Below are 21,897 nucleotides of genomic sequence, written 5' to 3' on the forward strand. Positions count from 1 at the left end.
ACTTCTTCCTCTGCCTGCCTTGTCTCCTCTTCCAATGAACTGTCCCTTGGAGGATGGTTTTTGATAGTCCGCTGGACCGTGTCACATGTCCATACCACTTCAGCTTTCTCTTCTTCACTGTGGTCAGGAAGTCTTCATAGTGCTTCACATGCTGTGAGATCGTCTTGTGCACTTCTTCGTTTGTGATGTGATCTGTGATGTGTGTATATATATATATATATATATATATATATATATATATATACATATATATATATATATATATATACACACACACACATACCACTCTAAGGAAATTAAAATTGTTAATGCATTGATGGAAATGCACCCCAGATTTTTCGGTAACACACTACCTGTCCGGTGGTAATGCACCCAGCTCAGCTAAACGCACACACAAAATCCCATCCCAGTTTCACTTTCACACACCTTGAACAACAGTATGAAATTCTGTATACCATTGAACCATATCATGCAGACCTGTGAGAAGGTTAAGAAAAAGAATATTTGATACAATGTAAATATAGGAAACTAGACATGTTAGCAATATGTGTCAACCTATGAATATACCATGCACACTGGCCTTTAGTTGTGGAGTATACCTATTCTTTAGAGAGGTCGATTACACATACTAACTTTGGATGGGATCTGCATACTTTTACTGTTAAAAACTTCTATGTAATAGTAGTATCAATTTAATTACCCAAGTGTTTAATTTACCCTACTTGGATACACTGTAAGCCAAGCCTCAATGACAGTTTATGTAATCTTTGTTCATTTCAAAAAATGCAAAAGTAGAAAAGAAACTACTCAGTTACAAAAATAGCATATATTTCTCAAAGCATACATCATTATCAGTTGGGTGCACACACCTGGGGGTACATCACTTAAATCACATGTTATCATCGCCAATTCCAACATCTCTGAGCAATCTCCCATTCCAAACAACTCTTGACAAGTTCAATCAACTAGTCTCAGACATGGATAGTGCGAGTGTCCCCTTCCTCTTCTCCGTTAGTAGGGGTCTAAAAGCAAGGTAGCTAAGCATGTGGAAGACCTCCACACTATATTTACATCTAACTCATCCCTTTCACACCTTTTCATGGTCCCAAACCACACAAGTAACAACGAACTTCTATTTCAAATATAATTCATAAATGAAGAAAAGTATTGTGTGAAAGAGACAAAATACACTTGGTCATACAATGTGAATAAAGACCAACAATCAACAGCACTATATGGGAGCTAAATTCTCCAGACTGTAATTAATTATGCATTTAGTTGGTGCTTGCACTTTCTTTTAGTTGATTTGAACATAGGATGCTGGCAGCATTTTCTTTAAATATCCTTTCCCTGAAAAGAAAAAAATAAATAATAAATAAATGAATGAATAAAATAAGACATAAGTATTTAAATATTTAGCAAGATAATAATAATAACTAACAATATAAAATAAATCACCATATATTTAATATATATATATGTATATATATATATATACATATATATATATATATATATATATATATATATATATATATATATATATACACATATATATATAGGGTGTGGCATAAGCAACGCCCTTTTTATTTTTTAATCTTATATGTACATTTTCTTTATTTTCCTCAATTAATTGCTAAATCTCTATTTTTTTCAGATATTTTATACAACCATGAGATTAACAAAGGAATAGAGTAAAAGCTATTTAAACTGTACTATCAAAACAATAAAAATGGTGCTGAAACTGCGAAATTTGTTATCAGTTGAATTTAACATCCCAAGGGTGCAAAGCCGAAATATCACAGGTTGATTAAAAAATTTGAATCCACAGGAAATGCTCAAAGAGCGGGCAGGCCAATTGTTGCAACAAGCTTAGTAAAGTCCAATGAACTACAAGAATCATTGCTGCGATCACCAGACCTAACACCACCGTTTTTTGTTTGTTTGTTTTTTGTGGGGTGTATTGAAAGATCAGGTTTACAATCTTAAGCCAAAAACAATTCCAGAATTAAAGAATGCAATTTCTGATAAATTTCATAAAATTACCATTGAAATGTGTAAAAAGTTTGTAAAAGTGTTGCTGGTAGAGTTTAAAATTGTATGGAACATGAAGGGAAACATTTTGAACATCTCAAATAAACGACTAATTTTTAAAGGTCCACAACTTGTGTAACTTTTTTTTAAGTTGGTTTGATTTTATTTTCATTGACCATTATTGAACTCAATAAGCATTCTATTAATTTTGCTAATATATTATATTAATCTATTAACCTGTGGAATACATTCATGTTAAAAAAAATAAAGGATAGTTAAAAAGGTTTTAATTTTGTTACACTTAAACAAAGAGTGTTACTTATGCCACACACTGCACACACACACACACACACACACTTTCAACGAACGGACGGCTTGAAGAACGTTCTGAAGAAAAGTGCAGATTGTGGATCCCAACGCAAAGAGAAGTGCCTTTTTGTATTTGCAGGGTGGGGGGAAATTGCTCGTGGGGTAGTGGGAAAGTAAGGAAAGAGGAGAGGGGAAGGGATTGCTGGGGAAATGGAAGGTAATGAGGAGGTGGAGGAATTGGCCCTGACGGGCCGCCGAAAGGTGGACAAGCGACCGCAAGACGAGCTGGATGATGACGACATGTCTAATAGGAATGTGAAGATTAGAGGTATAGATAGGAGCAATACAGTAGAAAGTGATGAGAATATTTTCAAGGGATTTAAAGAGGGTGGGGGGGACACAACCCCCCCCCCCCCCCCCCCCCCCGACTGACAAGACTAGAAGAGAAGGTCGATAAGATGAACGAGGACTTGGAGCGTAGGTTCGGTAATGTTGACAGTATAATTCGAAGAATTGAAAAATTGGAAGAACTAGAGAGGGCGAACAAAAACTTAACTAAGGAAATTGAAGAATTAAAACAACAGTTAAAAGAAGTAAAAGATGAGAATAAAGTCTTAAAGGAGAATAATATGGAGAACAAGGAGGGTTGGAAAAAAAATTCAAGAAAATAGCAAGGTTGCATTCACTGACATAATCAGACAGCAAATGAATGAACAAACTGAAAACTCAGTTATTAAAGTGATGAGACAGAAGGAGAATATAGTAAGAGACTTAGCAGACAAAAAGAAATGTATAATTATATTAGGAATGGAAGAGAAACATAACCCAGATAGAACCACAAGAATCAAAGAGGAAAATGAAAAAGTAAGCCAATTACTAGAATCAGTTCAGGAAGATGAACCAGGAATTATGAAACAAATCGAAGAGAAATTTAGACTCGGAAAGTATAGCACAGACAAGACCAGACCAATTAAGATTAAATTCAAGTCACAAACAACGACAGAGAATATCTTATCCAAAACAGGGAAACTAGTAACAAGTGAACAATACAAAAAGATATGGATAAAAAGGGAAATGAATAAAGAGGAAAGAGAGGAAGAAAAGCAGAAAAGACTGGAAGCTAAGGCAAAAAACGAGAACAGAACGGAGTCAGAGAAAGAGAGATTCTATTGGAGAGTAGTGAACATGAAACTAAGGAAGTTCGACATACAAAAGAAAAACATAAGGGAAACAGAGAACACAATGGAAGTGGCAGAAAACTAAGAGTGTCTTACACAAATATAGATGGATTAATAACAGGATTGAATGAGCTGAATGATTATTTGAAAGAAAAAGAACCAGACATAATGGGAATTGTAGAAACAAAATTAAAAGGCCCACTACCACCCAACAGTGTAGGACATGATGCATACAATTATTGGATTAGAAACAGAGAGAAAAAGCAAGGGGGTGGAGTTATGTTCCTGACTAAGAAGGATATAAACGTGAAAGGTGTCATATATGGAAAGAATACAGTAGAGATGATTATGATAGAAGTGGAAGACAGAGATAAGAAGAGCAGAAAATTTGTGATAAATTATGTGCCTCCAAAAACAGCCTCATGGGAAAGTGAACATAAAAGTATGTTAGAGGACACAAAGATAACATTAAATAAAATAATGGAAGATGGAGGAAGAATAGTTATGATGGGCGACTTTAATTGCAAAGAAATCTGCTGGGAAGAAATGACAGTAAAGGGTGGAGACGACTCATGGGGAAACGCTCTACTTGAGATGATTATTGACCACACAATGACACAATGGATACAGGAGAACACTAGGTATAGAAATGAAGAAGAACCATCGAGACTAGACTTATTAATTACATCTGAACCTAGAATAGTGGACAAGATTGAATATAAAACACCAATAGGTAAAAGTGACCACATATTGATTGAACTGGAACTTAATGAAGAAAAATATATCAAAAGAAATGAACAATATAGAAAAGGAAGAATGATGTATGAAAAAACAAACTTTGATAAAATAAGAGAATTCTTTCAACAAGAAAACTGGGAAGAAATATACAAAGAAGAAACACCAGTGGAAAAGAAATGGAATATTTTGACAAAAATTTACAAAAAAGGAGTGGAAAAGTATGTCCCAAGACAAAAACAAGAAAAAGAATATGTAAAATGCTGGTACAACAAAAGTTGTAGAGAGTTAAAAGATAAAAGAGACAAAGCCTGGACCAGATGGAAAAAAGACAGAAAACCTGAAAAATGGAAAATATATACCAGTTATAGAAATGAATATGTACAAACATGCAGAGAGGAATAGAGAAAATATGAAAAAGACGTCATAGAAAAATGTAAAGATCAACCAAAACTATTCTACAGATTTGTAAACAATAAACTGAAAAACAAACAGGACTTGGAGAAATTAAGACAAGGGGGAGTTGAATACACTGAGGAAATGGAAATGGCGGAAATTATGAACAAACATTTTAAATCAGTGTTTACAAGGGAGAACATACAACCTGAAGAGATTGAATGGAAAGAGAAAGTCCCCCCTATAGAAAAAATAGAAGTATCAAAGAATGAAATATTGATACAATTGAGTAATCTTGATGTCAGAAAATCACATGGACCAGATGAAATAGCAAACTGGATTCTGAAAGAATGCAGAAATGAACTGGCAGACAAAATACATAGCATAATAAGCAGTTCCTTGAAAGAAGGAAAAGTTCCAGAAGATTGGAAAAAAAGCAAATATAGTACCTATATATAAAGGAGGAAATAAAGAGGAACCTACAAACTATAGACCAGTCTCTCTAACAAGTACAATAGCAAAAATTTGTGAAAGAATTATCAAAAATAGATGGGTAAAATACTTGGAAAAAAACAACGTACTAAATCCAAGGCAATTTGGATTCAGACAAGGACGATCATGCGTCACCAATTTAATATGCTTCTATTCAAGGCTAATAGATATAATACAAGAAAGAGATGGATGGGCTGATTGTGCATTTCTAGACCTAAAAAAAGCTTTTGACAAAGTACCACATAAGAAGTTGCTTAAGAAACTAGAATCTGAAGGAGGAATACAAGGTAAATTACTAAATTGGATGGAAGACTTCTTGCAAGAAAGAAAAATGAGAGTAGTGATAAGAAATCAACACTCAAAATGGAATGAAGTAATAAGCGGTGTCCCGCAGGGAACAGTCCTGGCCCCAATTATGTTTGCTATATATATCAATGATATGGATGAAGGAATTGAAAGCTATATGAGCTTCTTTGCAGACGATGCAAAACTACTGAAAAGAGTGAAAACTGAAGAAGATTGTGAATCACTACAGAGAGATCTAAATAAAGTACAGGAATGGAGTAAGAAGTGGGAGATGGAGTTCAATACAAAAAAGTGTAGTATAATGGAATTTGGAAAAAGCAAAAACAGAATAACAGGATCATATAATTTGGGAAAAGAAGGAATAAAAAAAGTAGAAAATGAAAAGGACCTGGGAGTCATTGTTATGAATATGTCACCTGAAAAACATATAAATAAGATTTTTGGAGAAACTTATAATTTAATAAGAACAATTAAAGTGGCATTTACATACCTGGATGAAGAAATGGTGAGGAAAATCCTAATCACCCTGATAAGACCAAGATTAGAATATGCAGCAACAATATGGTCACCAAGTACAAAAAAATGTATAAAAAAACTTGAAAGAATACAAAGAGCAATTACAAAACTGGCACCAACACTCTCAAAACTATCATATGAAGAGAGACTACAAAAACTTGGACTACAGACACTAGAGCAAAGAAGAGAGAGAGGAGATTTGATAGCTATTTTACAGAATCATGAAAGGCATAGAAATTACTGATAGAGAGAATCTGATAAAATGGGATGACAGAAATACAAGAGGACACGGAAAGAAAATAAAAAAAGACAGCTATAGAAGAGATTTGAAAAAGAACAGCTTTCCACACAGAGTAATAGACAGTTGGAACAAGTTAGATGAGAAAGTGGTGTGTGCAAAAACAATACATGAATTTAAAAATTGTTTAGATAAAATGAGAAATGAAGATGGGACCCCACGAGCATAGCTCCCCTTCCCGTAAAATACAACTTTGTAAATACATATATATATCTATATATATATATATATATATATATATATATATATATATATATATATATATATATATATATACACATACACACATATAGATACAATGAGGAGATATAAAGGAGTGATATTACCAACAACACTGTAAGGGGCAGAGACATGGAACATGAGAGAGGAAACGTTTAAATGTGCTTGAGATAAAATGTCCGAGAAGTATGGTAGGGGGTTGGATAGAGTGAGAAATGAGGCGAGGAGCAGAGCTGGGGTGGAAAAGGAGATGGAAGATAGGGTTGATGAAAGAGTACTGGGATAGTTTGGACACATGGAAAGAATGAGTGAAGAAAGATTACTAAAGAAGTGTGGAAGGCAGAGGTGGAAGGAGTGAACATGAGGGGACAACCAAGATTGAGATGGATAGGGGATTGGAGAGGGTTAAATGGAGATAAGCCAGTTGTTTGCTGATGACACTGTACTTGTGGCAAGATCACAGGAGGGATTAAGGAAGTTAGTGACATGACGGAGTTTGGAAAGGTGTGTGACAGAAGGAAGTTAAAGATAAATGTGGGTAAAAGCAAGGTGACGAGATGTACAAGATGGCAGCAAATTAGAAGTACTATGGGAGAGAGACTGGAGAAAGTGAATACCTTTAGATACTTGGGTGCAAGTGTAGCAGGAAAGGGAGGAGCAGAGGTGGAGGTAGAATATAGAATGATAAAAGCAAATAAATGCCTTGGGAGATTAAAAAGTGTAATGAGAAATAGATATTTGGGAATGGATGATAAGAGTAGATTTTATGAAGAGGTGATAGTGCCGACAGCACTGTATGGGGCAGAAACATGGAACATAAGAGAGGAAGAGTTTAAATGTGTTAGAGATGAAACGCCTCAGAAGTATGGTAGGTGGTTACAAGGCTGGATAGAGTGAGAAACAAGGTGAGGAGGAGAGCTGAGGTGGGGTGGAAAGGGAGTTGGGAGATAGGGTTGATGAAAGAGTTTTGGGATGGTTTGGGCACATAGAAAGAATGAAGAAAGATTAGTGAAAGTGATGTGGAAAACAGAGGTGAAGCGTGTAAACATGAGGGACCAACCAAGGATGAGATGGATGGGTGAGGTAAAATGGGCACTGGGAAACAGGAGAATGCCTGTTGAGGAAGGGAAAAGTCACAAGACAGGGGTGAGTGGATAATGGTTGTATATGGACGATGCTGTGATGCATGGGAGTGGGTGGGGTATGGGGGGTCATGGAGCATGTGTGAATATTGCAATGCAGCCCAAAGGGATTATTCCCTGTCTTCTCTTTTTCTGCATGAGGGGATGGGGTGGGGGGTCACCAAATAAATAAAGCACCCTTGCTATGGATGTGTTGTGTCTTTGCTTCTGACCCAGGGCAGTGGGTGAGATGCAGAGAAGACCCATCATCCAGGAGGAACCAAGAAAAGTGGGATGGAGGGGTGATGCATAGGAGTGGAGTATGTAGGGATGAAACGGGTGGGAATGGATTTATGCCTTTAACATTGACTACTCCCTTGTAAGGGGAAAAAAGCTGTTGGTATATCTATGTATTACTTATATCAAATAATTCCGACAGTCGTCCCCGGATTCAAACCAAGGCTTGCACGAACGCAAAGCCAATGTTCTCACAAACCTCGGTTCGAATCCGGGGACTGTCGGAATTATTTGACTGATTACACCATCACTGGTGATTCTATTCAGGTATTACTTATATGTTTATTTTTTATTTATTACAAATCATTATTAATCTATATATTACTACTTATTATCATTGTCTATTGCTCATCATGATATATTTAGTAATTTATTATTATTTTCTTTCCTGCATCTGACCTAGTTATTGACCAAAAGGTCTCCTGTTGGCATGATCTTCCTTTGTTTTGGGCGTGTTTTTGTGTTGGTGTGTTTGTGGGTGTTTTGTAATCTTTTTACTTACATCATCATTTCTTTGACTATTGGTTTGTTGGTAAGTGCTGCACATCGTAAGGAACCAACGGTGGTATGCGTTGTGTTTGATGGACAGGTGTGTATAGTTCAAAGGGTCTGAGCACATGGAGCAGGTGTGAGGGCCCAGGTCGGTTTTTAAATTATGTCGCCATCTAACAGAAGTGCAAGGGCAGGTAGTCTATACGGACCTCCTTATGTGAAAAAATAGAAATTTAGGATGGGGAGATTGTTGGGAGTTGTGTGAGAGAGCAAAAAGATCAACTCTGGCCCAGTCCAGGCAACAGGTGCCAGCCTCACAGCCCATTGGGGAGGTGGGGGTATGATTGTGCCCATTGGAGAAAGAAGAAGAAAAAAAAAAAAAGGGGGGGGGAAGGGTATCTTCCTCTTTTCACCATCTTGATCCACTGTGCAGCTGCTTGTAAGGTGGACACCACAGCAGCACCTGTAACATAAGTGGGGCAACAAATTGACTGATTGACACTGCATTTGACCTCAGCAGTTTGGCATCCCTGAAATCCTGAAATAGGTTAGGTGAGTAGGTCTTTTAGTGTAGGTGTGTGTTTTGAGGTACTGAGATAGGAGAGGAATAAGTTTTCTTTGTTTCTGATGTGGGTGAAGATTTGTCTTAGACACCCCCTTAAAAGGGAATTTGGTATACAGTGAGTCCTCCTTATACAGTAATTCTTTATCCGTTAAATTCACAATTACGGTATTTGGTAATTACTACCCTCAATTCTATTTACAGTAAGAAAAATTCACAGATACGGTATCCGCTAGATATTTTGAAGAGGAAAGAGCAGGGAGAAGGTACGTCTGCCATATCCTATTATTACATGTTATAATGGGTTCGCTATACGGTAATTTCAATTTGCGGTAAGGTTTTCAGGAATGCATATGTACCATATAACGAGGACTTACTGTATATGTAAATTCTGATTGCCCACTTACATGACTGGTAAATCTTCATTTGCATTCAAAACTAGAACTGGTGCTGGTAGAGGATGTTTGCCCTCAATAAGCCACTCCTCATGAAGGGCATGTAGATCCTTCAGGTACTCTAGGGGTATGAGTTGTTCCTCTTTTCGTGAACGCTTCTTTATACGCTCGAAAACCTTTTCTGGATCTGCCCTTAAATAAACTGGAAAAAAATAAGTAAAAAAAAATATAGACATATATCAACCAATTGCTGCCACAGGTTTCACTAAATAGAAAACTCACAGAGCTACAGTTACTGACAATGGCCCTCGGAACCTCCTACACATCTCTCTGGGAGGAAACTTTGGACTGTTGTCAGTGTTGTATTAGAGTTGGACTGCCTCTATGTCATGGGTTGTTGAAAATTTAGGAAGAGGGGAGCAGTAGCCAGCTGTCAGCTCTCCATGTACAAGAAAAGAGTAAAAAATACCTCTTTACTTTATATAGGGCCTGGTCCAGAGACAGTGTTAGCCTCTCAGCACTGAAGCTCCTGATGGAAGTAAGGGGGTTGACAGGTTTTGAAAATGAGCAGATTTGCTGTTCATCTTGGATTTGGAAAAGGCTTATGACAGGGTAAACAGGAAGGCACTGTGGGAGGTACATACATATATACCAAGGCTTCTTCCCCCTTACAAGGGAGGTAGCCAAAAAGAAAAAGGCATAAAATCATTCCCACCCATTCCATCCCTAAATACACTCCACTCCCCTCCACCCTCCCTCTTATCTTAGCACCTCCTGGATGACGGGTCATCCCTGCACCCTTTCCACTGCCCTGGGTCAGAGGCAGTGAGAGGTATTGCAGATATATGGAATAGGAGGGAAGCTGTTCAGAGCAGTCATGGGTTCATACAAACCAATCAATCTAATGCCCATGTTCTCTGTTGCAGAGCTCCTGCAGTGCCAAAGAGCCTGTCTCTGGACTCCAGTTCAGTCCATAAATCACACAAAGTTTTCTGTTTGTCTGGATGGAGGACTCGCACAAATCCACAGCTTTATTTTATATCAAGATCAACATGAAGAATTTTGCCTATAATACCACAGGTGTAGGAGGTGAGGATCTTATTTCAGGTGTTTAATGGCAACAATAGCAGTAATATTTGCCATATGTACTTGTACTTTGACTACCCGTGCAAATAATTGTAATATAAACAAACATAAATCCACAACTTTAATCTGATAAAAGGTTGATCATTAAGGTCCTAGACCTTACCTATGAGATCAACTCCAACATCCATATTCTGCACAATCATGTTGTACCATTGACAGTAGACATTGTATTCAGCTTCACTCATCTTGCCTTCCCTGTACAAGTTCTCCACAAAACAGTACCTGTTAAAAAAATAAGACAGTCTAATATCAAGTTGACGTGTGGTCCTCAGTGCAAGTTATAGTATTAGTTATGGAAGATTGGAAAGATCTTGGTCCCAACAATGGCAGCAAAAAAAAAAAAAAAAATCGGTATAAAAACCTCTAAACTAACCTGGCACTGTATAGGGAACGTTCTATCAACTTGACTGGAGACAAGGTATTCTTGAGGTGTTGTTCCATCATGGTGAGTTGTACATAGGCTTGAAACAAATGAGCCCATCGATGTGGATCCTTGTACATTAAGTCCTGAAAGGAGGATATAAACACATTACTACCAGGAGACTTGTTGGCTGTGTGGCTTAAAGGGTTACTTGGGTAAGAGATCATAAGTGGAGATGATTCAAAGCTACAAAATAATACCATAGATGTGTTCCTAGTACAGTCACACTAAAGTAAATACCCATGGTTGAAAATCATACAGATACTGTTCTAGCTCCCTCTGAGCATTGAAAAACATGATCTAATGGGCAGTAGCAAGGATCCATTGCTCATGCAACACTAGTATTTAATTTTTATATTGTATGTAGAGGGGAAAAGCCTTCGGTATATGTATGTATGTATAATACATGAACCTAATATATATCACTCTTGACAGCAATCAATAACAGAAAAAGTTGCTAAAAGCTATAAGGATTACAAAGACGGAGCATGCCATCAGGAGACCTTTTGGTCCATATCTAGGTCGGATGAGAAAAAAATCAAAATAATAATAAATGAATAAATAAAAAACTATAATAATGTAAATAAATAAAATACATAAATAAATGCATAGGTTTAGTTAAATAATAAACAAGCAGGTAAATAGTAAATAATAATTAATTGACATATAACTAATAATAAATGAGAATCAAACAGGCAAAAGATAACAAAACAAACACAAATAATATAAAGTAGATTATAATCATTACAGCATCTTGCTTAGGTGTTTATCTAAATGATTCTTAAAACTTCAAACTGAACTACATTGCACTGCCTCTGCAGGAAGTTTATTCCATTCATTAACTACACGGTTGGTGAAGTTGTTTCTACCCACTTCCAAATTGAATTTATTTCCGGACAGTTTGAGACCATTGTTTCTCGTTGGATTCTCATTCAGTGTGAAAATTTTGTCACTTTTGATGTTGTCAATTCCCTTTAGAATTTTTAAGACCTGTATCAAGTCACCTCTGAGTCTATGCTTTTTAAAACAGATTCATATGTTTTAGTCGATTTTCATATGATTTATTTTTGATATTTGGAATCAGTTTTGTTCCTCGCCATTGTACTTTTTCCAGTCTATCAATGTCTTTAATGAGATTTGGTGACCATATAGAAACAGCATATTCCAAATGTGGACGAACTAACGATTTATATAGCTTGTTAATGAGCGATAGAGTGAGAAATGAGGAGGTGAGGAGGAGAACAGGGGTGAAAAAGGATTTGGGAGAGAGGGTTGATGAAAGAATATTAGGATGGTTTGGACACATGGAAAGAATGAGTGAAGAAAGACTAGTAAAAGAGGTATGGAAGGCAGATGTGGAGGGAGTGAACATGAGGGGACGTCCTAGGATGAGGTGGATGGATGGGGTGAAGGGGGCTTTGGGGAAGAGGGGAATGTCTGTTGAGGAAGGAAGGGAGAGGACAGAAGACAGAGGTGAGTGGAGAATGGTTGTATATGGATGATGTTGTGACTGCATGAGGAGGAATAGGCGGGGGGGTGGGGGGTGGGGTAGTATGTGTGAGTAATTTTTGACGCAGCCCGAAGGGATTTCTCCCCGTCCTCTCCTTATATGCAAAGGGGGACGGAGAGGGGGGGTCGCCGATTAAATGAAGCGGCCTTGCTGTGGATGTACTGTGTCTTGCGACACTGCTTCTGACCCAGGGCGGTGGGCAGGGTTCAGGGATGACCCGTCATCCAGGAGGTGCTCAGATGAGAGGAAGGGTGGGAGGGGTGTGGAGTGTATTTAGGGATGAAATGGGTGGGAGTGTTTTTATGCCTTTCCTTTTGTGGCTACCTCCCTTGGAAGGGGGAAAAAGCCTTGGTATATGTATGTATGTATGTTAATGAGCGATGGACTTTTGAAGTCAAAAGATCATGCAATCAGTCCTAGAATCTTATTTGCTTTCTCAGAGGCTGAAATACACTGCTTGGATGATTTGAGATCTTTACTGATGATTAAGCAGAGATCTTTTTATAAATTGTCCATCTTTTTCACTATTCACTTTTGTTAACAAATTTCCAAATAAACAAACAAACATAGCCACTTCTGCTTCTCAAGATGCCATTTTTGTTTTGGTATATATAGTCTATAGTCTATTCTATCCTAACCTACCTAACCTGCATTTAGTACTGCAGTACCTGTAATTCTCAATGTCATCTGGGTCAATGTTTTCAACCTCTGAATCTATCAAAGCACGGATAGCGTCTAAAGAAGTCAACACATCTTTACAAGAAAAACGCAAAAACTGAGGCAGGTAACTACAGGCCTGTTTCAATTCTAGGTATTATTTCGAAGGTCTTGGAACGTACCATATACAACAAGTTAGATACCTACCTCAGGGAATGTAATCTACTATACGGTATGCAATCTGGTTTTAGAACGAACTACTCAACAGACACCGGCTTAATATACCTTTATGATCTGATAAAACAGGAATGCGACAGGTAATTACACGGGTTTAGTCTTGTTGGATCTTCAAAAGGCATTTGATACAGTGGACCATTCTATTAAAAAAACTTCAGGCGTTAGGAGTGGCGAATATTGGCTGGTTCAAGTCCTACCTTACAGGTCGCAATCAACTAGTACAGGTAAATGAAGCCCGCTCAGATGACAGAGAGATAACTTGTGGTGTACCACAAGGTTCAATTCTAGGACCGCTGCTGTTCCTGATCTATATCAACGACATGCCTGGTGCGGTGAACTGTAAGTTACTGCTATTTGCAGACGACTCTGCTCTAATTGTCTCAGGTAGGGACCCGGTTGAAGTAGAGGAGAAACTGAGTGTCGAACTGTCATCGGTCCAGGACTGGCTCATAGATAATAGGCTGTCCTTACACTTCGGTAAAACGGAAAGTATTGTCTTCGCATCCAAACCCAACCTCAGGAAACGCAGCGATGTACAGGTCAGATGTGGGGTTAATGTCTTAGAGTCAAAACAAGAAGTAACCTATCTTGGAATACCCTTAGATCAGTCCCTCTCAGGGAATGCTATAACAGATAAGATTGTTTCCAAGTGTTCACATAAAGTCAATTTTTTGTACAGAAAAGCCAGAAATTTTGATCTGGAAAAAAAGAAGCTTCGATTACGCTTGTAGCTCTTGGTACAGTAGTCTGAGCAGAAAAAACCAGTCCCGGCTACAGGTTACACAGAATAAGATAATTAGATTCATACTAAACCTACCTCAACGTAGTCATATTGGTATTGAAGAATTTAGCAAGGTAGGAATGTTACCAGTAAAATATCGTGTCCAGCAGCTGAAAATAAACCAGGTTTACAATGTCATTCATAATTCTGCTCCCTCATATGTGAGCTGTAATTTTACATTATTGGCTTAGAACCGAACCCGGAATAGTCAAGAGTCTCTTATCGTACCTCATGCAGGTCCCTTCACCAAAAACAGTTTTCACTTCACAGGTGCTCAACTATGGAACTCACTACCTGTGTCCATTAAGAAGACAAATAGCAAGGTTACCTTCAAGAAAAAAGTCAAGGGTTACTATATGTCTCAGCTATGGACAGAGAACAGCCTTGATTTTGTGTACTACTAGCTTAGTGAGGGATACCTGAATCCATGAGTAATACCATCCATATCTGCGTTCACTCATAACTGTTTCTGACCTCCCCTCCCCCCCTTTATTTCAGAAGTTTAGTTAAGCATAACAATGATTGATGTTTACAAATTGGTTTCCACCTTTGTTTTGCCAGTCATAATATGGCATATGCCTCAGGTAGGTTCCGAGAACAGTTATGATCTGACCTCTTTCCTCATTCTCCTTGTTGTTTTACTCATTCGAGTACTGGTCCCCTGTACCCTACCTCTGGTGCTTCAGGTTATAATGTACAACTCATAGTAATTGCCCACTCCGTCCTGAGATTCAGGTAAAATGTTAGATTAAATTAATAGGTAACCCTAGCTGCAGTGTAGGATTTACTATAACTACATGTTGTTACCGATGTTGAATTTTGTAGTATATTATTAATGGTCCTACTCTGATATAGTACTCGCTCATACATGTTGATACAGATGTAGAAAAATGCAATATATTATTAATGGTACTACTCCGATATAGTACTCACTCATACTGTTTTGTTACAGTTTAACATTATTTTGTTGTTCCTTTGATTAATGCAAGGTTCCTTTTGGATGGTGCTCAAATCTTCGGACTCAATGTTCCTATGTGTACAAACATTTCAGTAATATTAGCAAATCTATAACAATGTTTACGTGTCATATGTGTACTGACTGGTATTACTCATGAGTGTCTCTGGTCCCCTCAACCCCCTATGTATGTTTGTCCGTGTGACTTAATGTAGAAAAATTACCTGATGAGGACCCCAAAGGAAATAAGCGTTCATGCTTTTTGTGTTATCCTCGGCAATTTACATATATTATTTCGAACTATGTGTTCTTGTCATTATTTGCACTTCATGTACATTGATTTATTGGCAAATAAAATCTGTCTGTCTGTCTGTCTGAACTTTGTTCATTTGTGCATAGCCTTTACTCTTTAGCAGCATTTTCTGTTATTGATTTCTGCCAAGAAAACATTTATTACATTGATGTATTATAATTTCCAAAATTAATATCTAATTTTCTAATGCAATCACCAAAGTGTGCACTTCTAAAAATGTACCATATAACATAACCTACCCCTCCCACAGAAAAACAAAATAGAAAAAGTTAAAAATGTAAACCAACAGCATATGACAATCCCTCTAAATTTCGGTGGGACATTTGAAAACGTATTCCCAGTTGTTCTCCCATTTTGATTTTGGAGTTACTGTTACATGTATCATGTATGTATGACAAAGCACGGTATGTATTGCAGATATGTACAATTATTTATTTCATTTTTGCATTATAGGCTTTATTTCTATACAGCACATCTAGCAAGCAAGCACATGGTATACAAATCAAATTAAATACGTTACTCACAAGTAGATTATGACCGTTTACGTTCCTCCACTTGTCGACTGGTTCAGCCAGTATTTCCACATCTCCAACACTTGCAAAATACTCAAGTAACGTCGTTTTCCCACTCCCGATGTTGCCTTCCACGCACACCGTAAATTTTGGCCTTTTACAATGATCATACATTGCTACTCGTATCCTAGGAATTCTTGATGATGTAGGCAAGTGGTGATGTTGCTCGCACGCACTCGTATGAAAAACGCGCCAAACTGCATATGTTTGCGTACGCGATGGAACATGATCTCGACAGAATGTTCTCGACATCAAACAATACTCTCTCCATAGAAACCGTTTGATTGAAAACATTGAACAATTGTCACATACGGTTACCATTCTGATCTTTCAATTCCTTGACTTTTACAATAAACCCTCAGGTTGAAGAAATATTAAGAGACAATTCATTCCGTAAAGTTCTTAGTCAATTTAACAACATAATTTCGATCTGCACAGAAAACTTGTCACGCACGGACTTGTTTGTTTTGACAACTCGCCTCCAAAAGTCGGCAATGAAATTTGTGGAAAGTAGGGGAAATATATATAAGTTGCCGAAGACCCGAATTTATGAAAAAATAAAAATGTTTATGAATATATATATATATATTTACTGGTGCAGTTCTAGAGCTTTCACCTACTAGAACAAGAGGCTATGTAACCTTGTTCTTGAGGTGCAGTGGCTCCTACTTGGTGTCTGCTCGGGTCTGATGAAAATAGATCAAAGCCGGTCTCACTAAACGCCGACCAAAGTCGACCAAAGCCGACCAAAACCACACAATGACGGGTTTTGCTCAAATGCATAATTTATATATATAAAATACCATATGGTTGCATTATTTGACCTATTTTATTTAAAATGTGTGACTTCTATGTAAAATCATCAAAGAGAAGTTACGTTTTTATCCTTTGCAAAATTACCAACCGGCAACCAACGCCGACCAAACCCAAACAATGACGGCTTTTGCTCAAATGTATATTTTTAAATAAAAATTAGCATATGGTTGCATTATTTGACCTATTCTCTGTAAAATGTGTGATTTCCATGTAAAATCATCAGAGAAGTTACGTTTTTATCCTTTGCAAAATTACCAACCGCCGACCAACGTCGACCAAAACCACACAATGACGGTTTTTGCCCAAATGCATAATTTATATATAAAAAATAACATATGGTTGCATTATTTGACCTATTTTCTTTAAAATGTGTGACTTCCATGTAAAATCATCAAAGAGAATACGTTTTTGTCATTTGAGCAAAAGCTGTCATTGTTTGGGTTTGGTCGGCGTTGGTTGCCGGTTGGTAATTTTGCAGAGGATAAAAACGTAACTTCTCTTTGATGATTTTACATGGAAATCACACATTTTAAAGAAAATAGGTAAAATAATGCAACCATATGCTATTTTTTATATATAAATTATGCATTTGATAAAAAAACATCATTGTGTGGTTTTGGTCGGCGTTGGTCGACTTTGGTCGGCGTTTAGTGAGACCCGATCAAAGCTGGTGAAGGAATACATATCAATAATGTATCCCTTCACCAGCTTTGACTGGTGATAATAACAATAACAATGATAATAATAATGATGATAATGGTAACAGTAATGATAATGATAATAACAATAAAAATAATAACAATAATCTATATATATATATAATACCCAAATGTGTGTGCATTGTTCGCATCGTGAGAATAAATGACGTCACGGCTGAGGACCAGCCAATCAGAAGAAGAGATATGACGTCACGACTGAGGACCAGCCTATCAGAAGAAGAGATATGGCGTCACGACTGAGGACCAGCCAATCAGAAGGGGTATTATATATATAGATACTTACAAAAATTTCATATTCAGTATTTAAAAGTATAGCTAACTCCTAAATTAGCGTCTATGATGCGTAGTGTTCCAAGCAACGACATGACGTCACAATCTTCTGCATTTCACTATTGTCGCCTACTGAACAGAGGTACAGTAAGAGCTCTAAATTATATTCAGTTTGATATACAGGGTCAGGCAAAATGATCTGACACATTTGCAGGTTTAATAAAATGCAAATGAAGTAAAGAAACAAAAAAGTGCTTTTATTTTTTAAAAGTACATATAATGCCATTTTGTTTCATTATGTTTTGAAAATTAAATCAGTCAAATGGGATCCATTATTGTCCACACACTGTCGAAGGCGTTCACGAAAGTTGTCTATAACTCGGCGGGTCATTTCATGTGGAATGGCAGTAATTTCTTGACGGTGATAGTGACGTATCATTTAATATTTCATTTGACCCAACACACACACACACACACACACACTTTCGTCGAATGGACGGCGAGAACTAGAGTTCCGAAGAAAAAGGAAAATCTACGTGGATCTCAACGTCCAGGAAGTGCCTTATTGTATTTATAGGGAAGGGGAGAGCTCGTGGTATAGTGGGGGGGGGGTGATAGGGAAGGAGAAAGGTAGGGATTATTGAGGGAAATGGAAGGAAATGAGGAAGAGGGGGACATGGTCCAGGAGGCCAGGCGTCTTGTAAACAAAAGGCGGACTGATGACGTTGACTTTGGTGATGACGGGATCAACAAAAATGTAAAGATTAGAAGTATAGATAAGAGCAGCACAGTGGAAGGTGATGATAATTAATAGTTTCCAGGGATTTAAAGAGGGTGGGGGGATACCAACCTCCCCCGATTGGCAAGACTAGAGGAGAAATTTGATAAGATGACCGAGCATTGGGAAAACAGGTTCGGTAACGTAGCCAAAATTGCACAAAGAGTTGAAAGATTGGAAGAACTAGAGAAGGCGAACAAAAACTTAACTGATGAAATAGAAGAATTAAAAAGACAGTTAAAGAAGAGAATGAGGAATTAAAGAGGAATAATAAAGACAATAAAGAGGCCATAGCAAAGGAAGCACAGGGCTGAAAAAACAAACAAGAAAACAGTAAAGTTGCATTTATTGACATAATTAAACAACAAATGAAAGAACAAACTCTAAAGACTCAGTTATTCAAGTGATGAGACAGAAGGAGAATATAATAAGAGACTTAGCAGACAAAAAGAAATGTATAATTATATTAGGAATGGAAGAGAAATTTAACCAAAATAAAACCACAAGAATTAAAGAGGAAAAAGAAAAAGTCAACAGTTACTAGAATTAGTTCAGGAAGATGAACCTGAAATTATGAAACAAATTGAAGAGATGTTTAGGCTCGGAAAATATAGTACAGATAAGACCAGACCAATTAAGATTAAATTCAGGTCACAAACAACAGCAGAGAATATCTTAGCAAAAACAGGGAAGCTAGCAGCAAGTGAACAATATAAAAAGGTATGGATAAAAAGAGAAATGAATAAAGAGGAAAGAGAGGAAGAAAAAATGAAAAGGCAAGAATCTAAAGAAAAAAACGAAAACAGAACGGAGTCAGAAAAAGAAGAATTCTATTGGCGAGTAGTGAATATGAAAGTGAGGAAATGGACCATAACACAGAGAAACAAAAATGAAACAGAGAATACAATGGAAATAACAAAAAGTTAAGAGTGTCCTACACAAATATAGATGGATTAATAACAGGATTGAATGAACTCAACGAGTATCTGAAGGAAAAAGAACCGGACATAATGGGAATTGTAGAGACAAAATTAAAAGGTCCACTACCACCCAACAGCATAGGACACAATGCATATAATTATTGGATTAGAAACAGAGAGATAAAACAAGGGGGTGGAGTTATGTTCCTGACTAAGAAGGATATAAACGTGAAGAGTGTCACATATGGAAAGAATAGAGTAGAGATGATTATGATAGAAGTAGAAGACAGAGATAAGAAGAGCAGAAAGTTTGTAATAAACTACGTGCCCCCAAAATAGCCTCGTGGGAAGAGAGTGAACACAAAAGTATGTTAGAAGACACAAGAATAACATTAAACAAGATAATGGAAGATGGAGGAAGAATAGTTATGATGGGCGACTTTAAATGCAAAGAAGTCTGCTGGGAAGAGGTGACCGTAAAGGGTGGAGAAGACTCATGGGGAAATGTTCTACTCGAGATGATTATTGATCACACAATGACACAATGGATACAAGAGAACACTAGGTATAGAAATAAAGAACCATCGAGATTAGACCTAATAATCACATCAGAACCTGGAATAGTGGAAAAGATAGAATACCAGGCACCAATAAGTAAAAGTGACCACATATTGATAGAACTAGAACTAAATGAGGAAAAATACATGAAAAGAAATGAACAATATAGAAAAGGAAGATTGATGTATGAATTTTTTTTTTTTATAAAATAAGAGAATTCTTTCAAAATGAAAACTGGGAAAGAATACACGAAAAAGATACAACAGTAGAAGAGAAATGGAATAATTTGACAAAAAAAAAAAAAAAAAAAAAAAATGGAAAAGTATGTCCAAAGACAAAAAACAAGAAAAAGAATATGTAAAGTGCTGGTACAACAAAAGTTGTAGGGAGTTAAAAGACAAAAGAGATAAAACTTAAACCAAATTGAAGAAATACAAAAGACCTGAAAAATGGAAAATATATACTTGTTATAGAAGAGAGACTAGCAAAACTTGAACTACAGACACTAGAGCAAAGAAGAGAGAGAGGAGATTTGATAGCTATTTACAGAATCATGAAAGGCATAGAAATTATTGATAGAGAAAATCTGATAAAATGGGATGATAGAAATACAAGAGGACACGGAAAGAAAATCAAGAAAGACAGCTATAGAAGAGATCTGAAAAAGAACAGCTTTCCTCACAGAGTAATAGACAGTTGGAACAAGTTAGATGAGAAAGTGGTGTGTGCAAAAACAATACATGAATTTAAAAATAGTTTAGATAAAATGAGACATGAAGACGGGACACTACGAGCATAGCTCCCCTTCCCGTAAAATACAACTAGGTAAATACACACACACACACATATATATATATATATATATATATATTTTTTTATGGAAGAAAGTATACGCTGGACTCGACGTTCGTCAATTTATTCCGACGTTTCGAACCCTGTCCGGGGTTCGTCTTCAGGGCAATACAGTGGTAGCCATAGGAAATGTACATAAATAGGGGATACCTGGTTCACTGGGACAGGTCTTCCCAGTAACCGTTATATTCCAACACAGGTAGAACATATCAAAAACACAAATGCAAAACCAAAAATATAAATAAAACTACAATACAAAATGTGCAATACTACCTTAAAAACATTCGAAGAGTTTACTATAGACAAAATAAAGAAATACAGTGAAGGATGTAAGAACTCAACCCGCTGCCGATGGGCCGCGCCACCACGCACCCCGTGGAACAAATGTCCCGCGTAGCATGCATTGTCACAGAACAAAGAAATTGGAACAAGAAGAAGAACGTGTAATCCATCAATAAAATAAACAAGCAAAAAGGAGTTCACATTAAAATAAACAAGAAAACAAAATGTAGTGTGAAATATGCCCCCAAGATTGGGTGTAAAAGCCACAACAATACGATAAACTACAACTCGCCACGCGGAACAAAAGTCACATGAAGCATGCACTGTCACAGATCCCAGAAATAGTAAACGTAAAGTGAAGCAAAACCGTCCCTCACCGTTAATGAACTACATAAATAAAAATAAAATTACATAGATAAAAAAATACATAGATAAAAATACAAAACACACCAAGAAACACATTACCGTCGTGTTAATACAAATAAAACAAATAAAACACACAACATAAACAAATTATGACGCATGCTTCCTCTCCAGCCTATCCTTCGCTCCCTTATAAATTGGGTTTAGAGTGATGCATCTGTTGACACTATTATCGTCACTTGACCAAGCTTCCAAGAAAAAAGCGCCAGATTACCCTTTCTTCTATTTCCTCCTGTCCTTCTTGTTCCACACACCATCTTTGCGCACTTTGTGACTCCCTCCTTGATCCATCCCATTCCTCCTCCACACCTAGCTCTATTCTACAAAGGATTACAAA

At 37.0% G+C, this 21,897-nt stretch overlaps 1 protein-coding gene across 1 annotated transcript; it reads right to left on the reverse strand.

Annotated features, from left to right (window-relative positions):
- Positions 1 to 829: 829 nt before the first annotated feature.
- Positions 830 to 16,513, reverse strand: LOC143023304 (thymidine kinase 2, mitochondrial-like). The gene is made up of 5 exons (XM_076181831.1): positions 15,895 to 16,513; positions 10,870 to 11,003; positions 10,600 to 10,718; positions 9,363 to 9,552; positions 830 to 1,350 (listed from the first exon to the last, which is right to left on the reverse strand). The coding sequence occupies exons 1-5, from the start codon at positions 16,261 to 16,263 to the stop codon at positions 1,275 to 1,277; spliced, it is 888 nt and encodes a 295-aa protein (XP_076037946.1). The 5' UTR covers positions 16,264 to 16,513; the 3' UTR covers positions 830 to 1,274.
- Between the last annotated feature and the right edge of the window lie 5,384 nt (positions 16,514 to 21,897).

This window comes from Oratosquilla oratoria, unplaced genomic scaffold (assembly GCF_046742065.1).
Source record: "Oratosquilla oratoria isolate Oo_2021 unplaced genomic scaffold, ASM4674206v1 SCAFFOLD45, whole genome shotgun sequence".
Lineage (NCBI taxonomy): Eukaryota > Metazoa > Arthropoda > Malacostraca > Stomatopoda > Squillidae > Oratosquilla > Oratosquilla oratoria.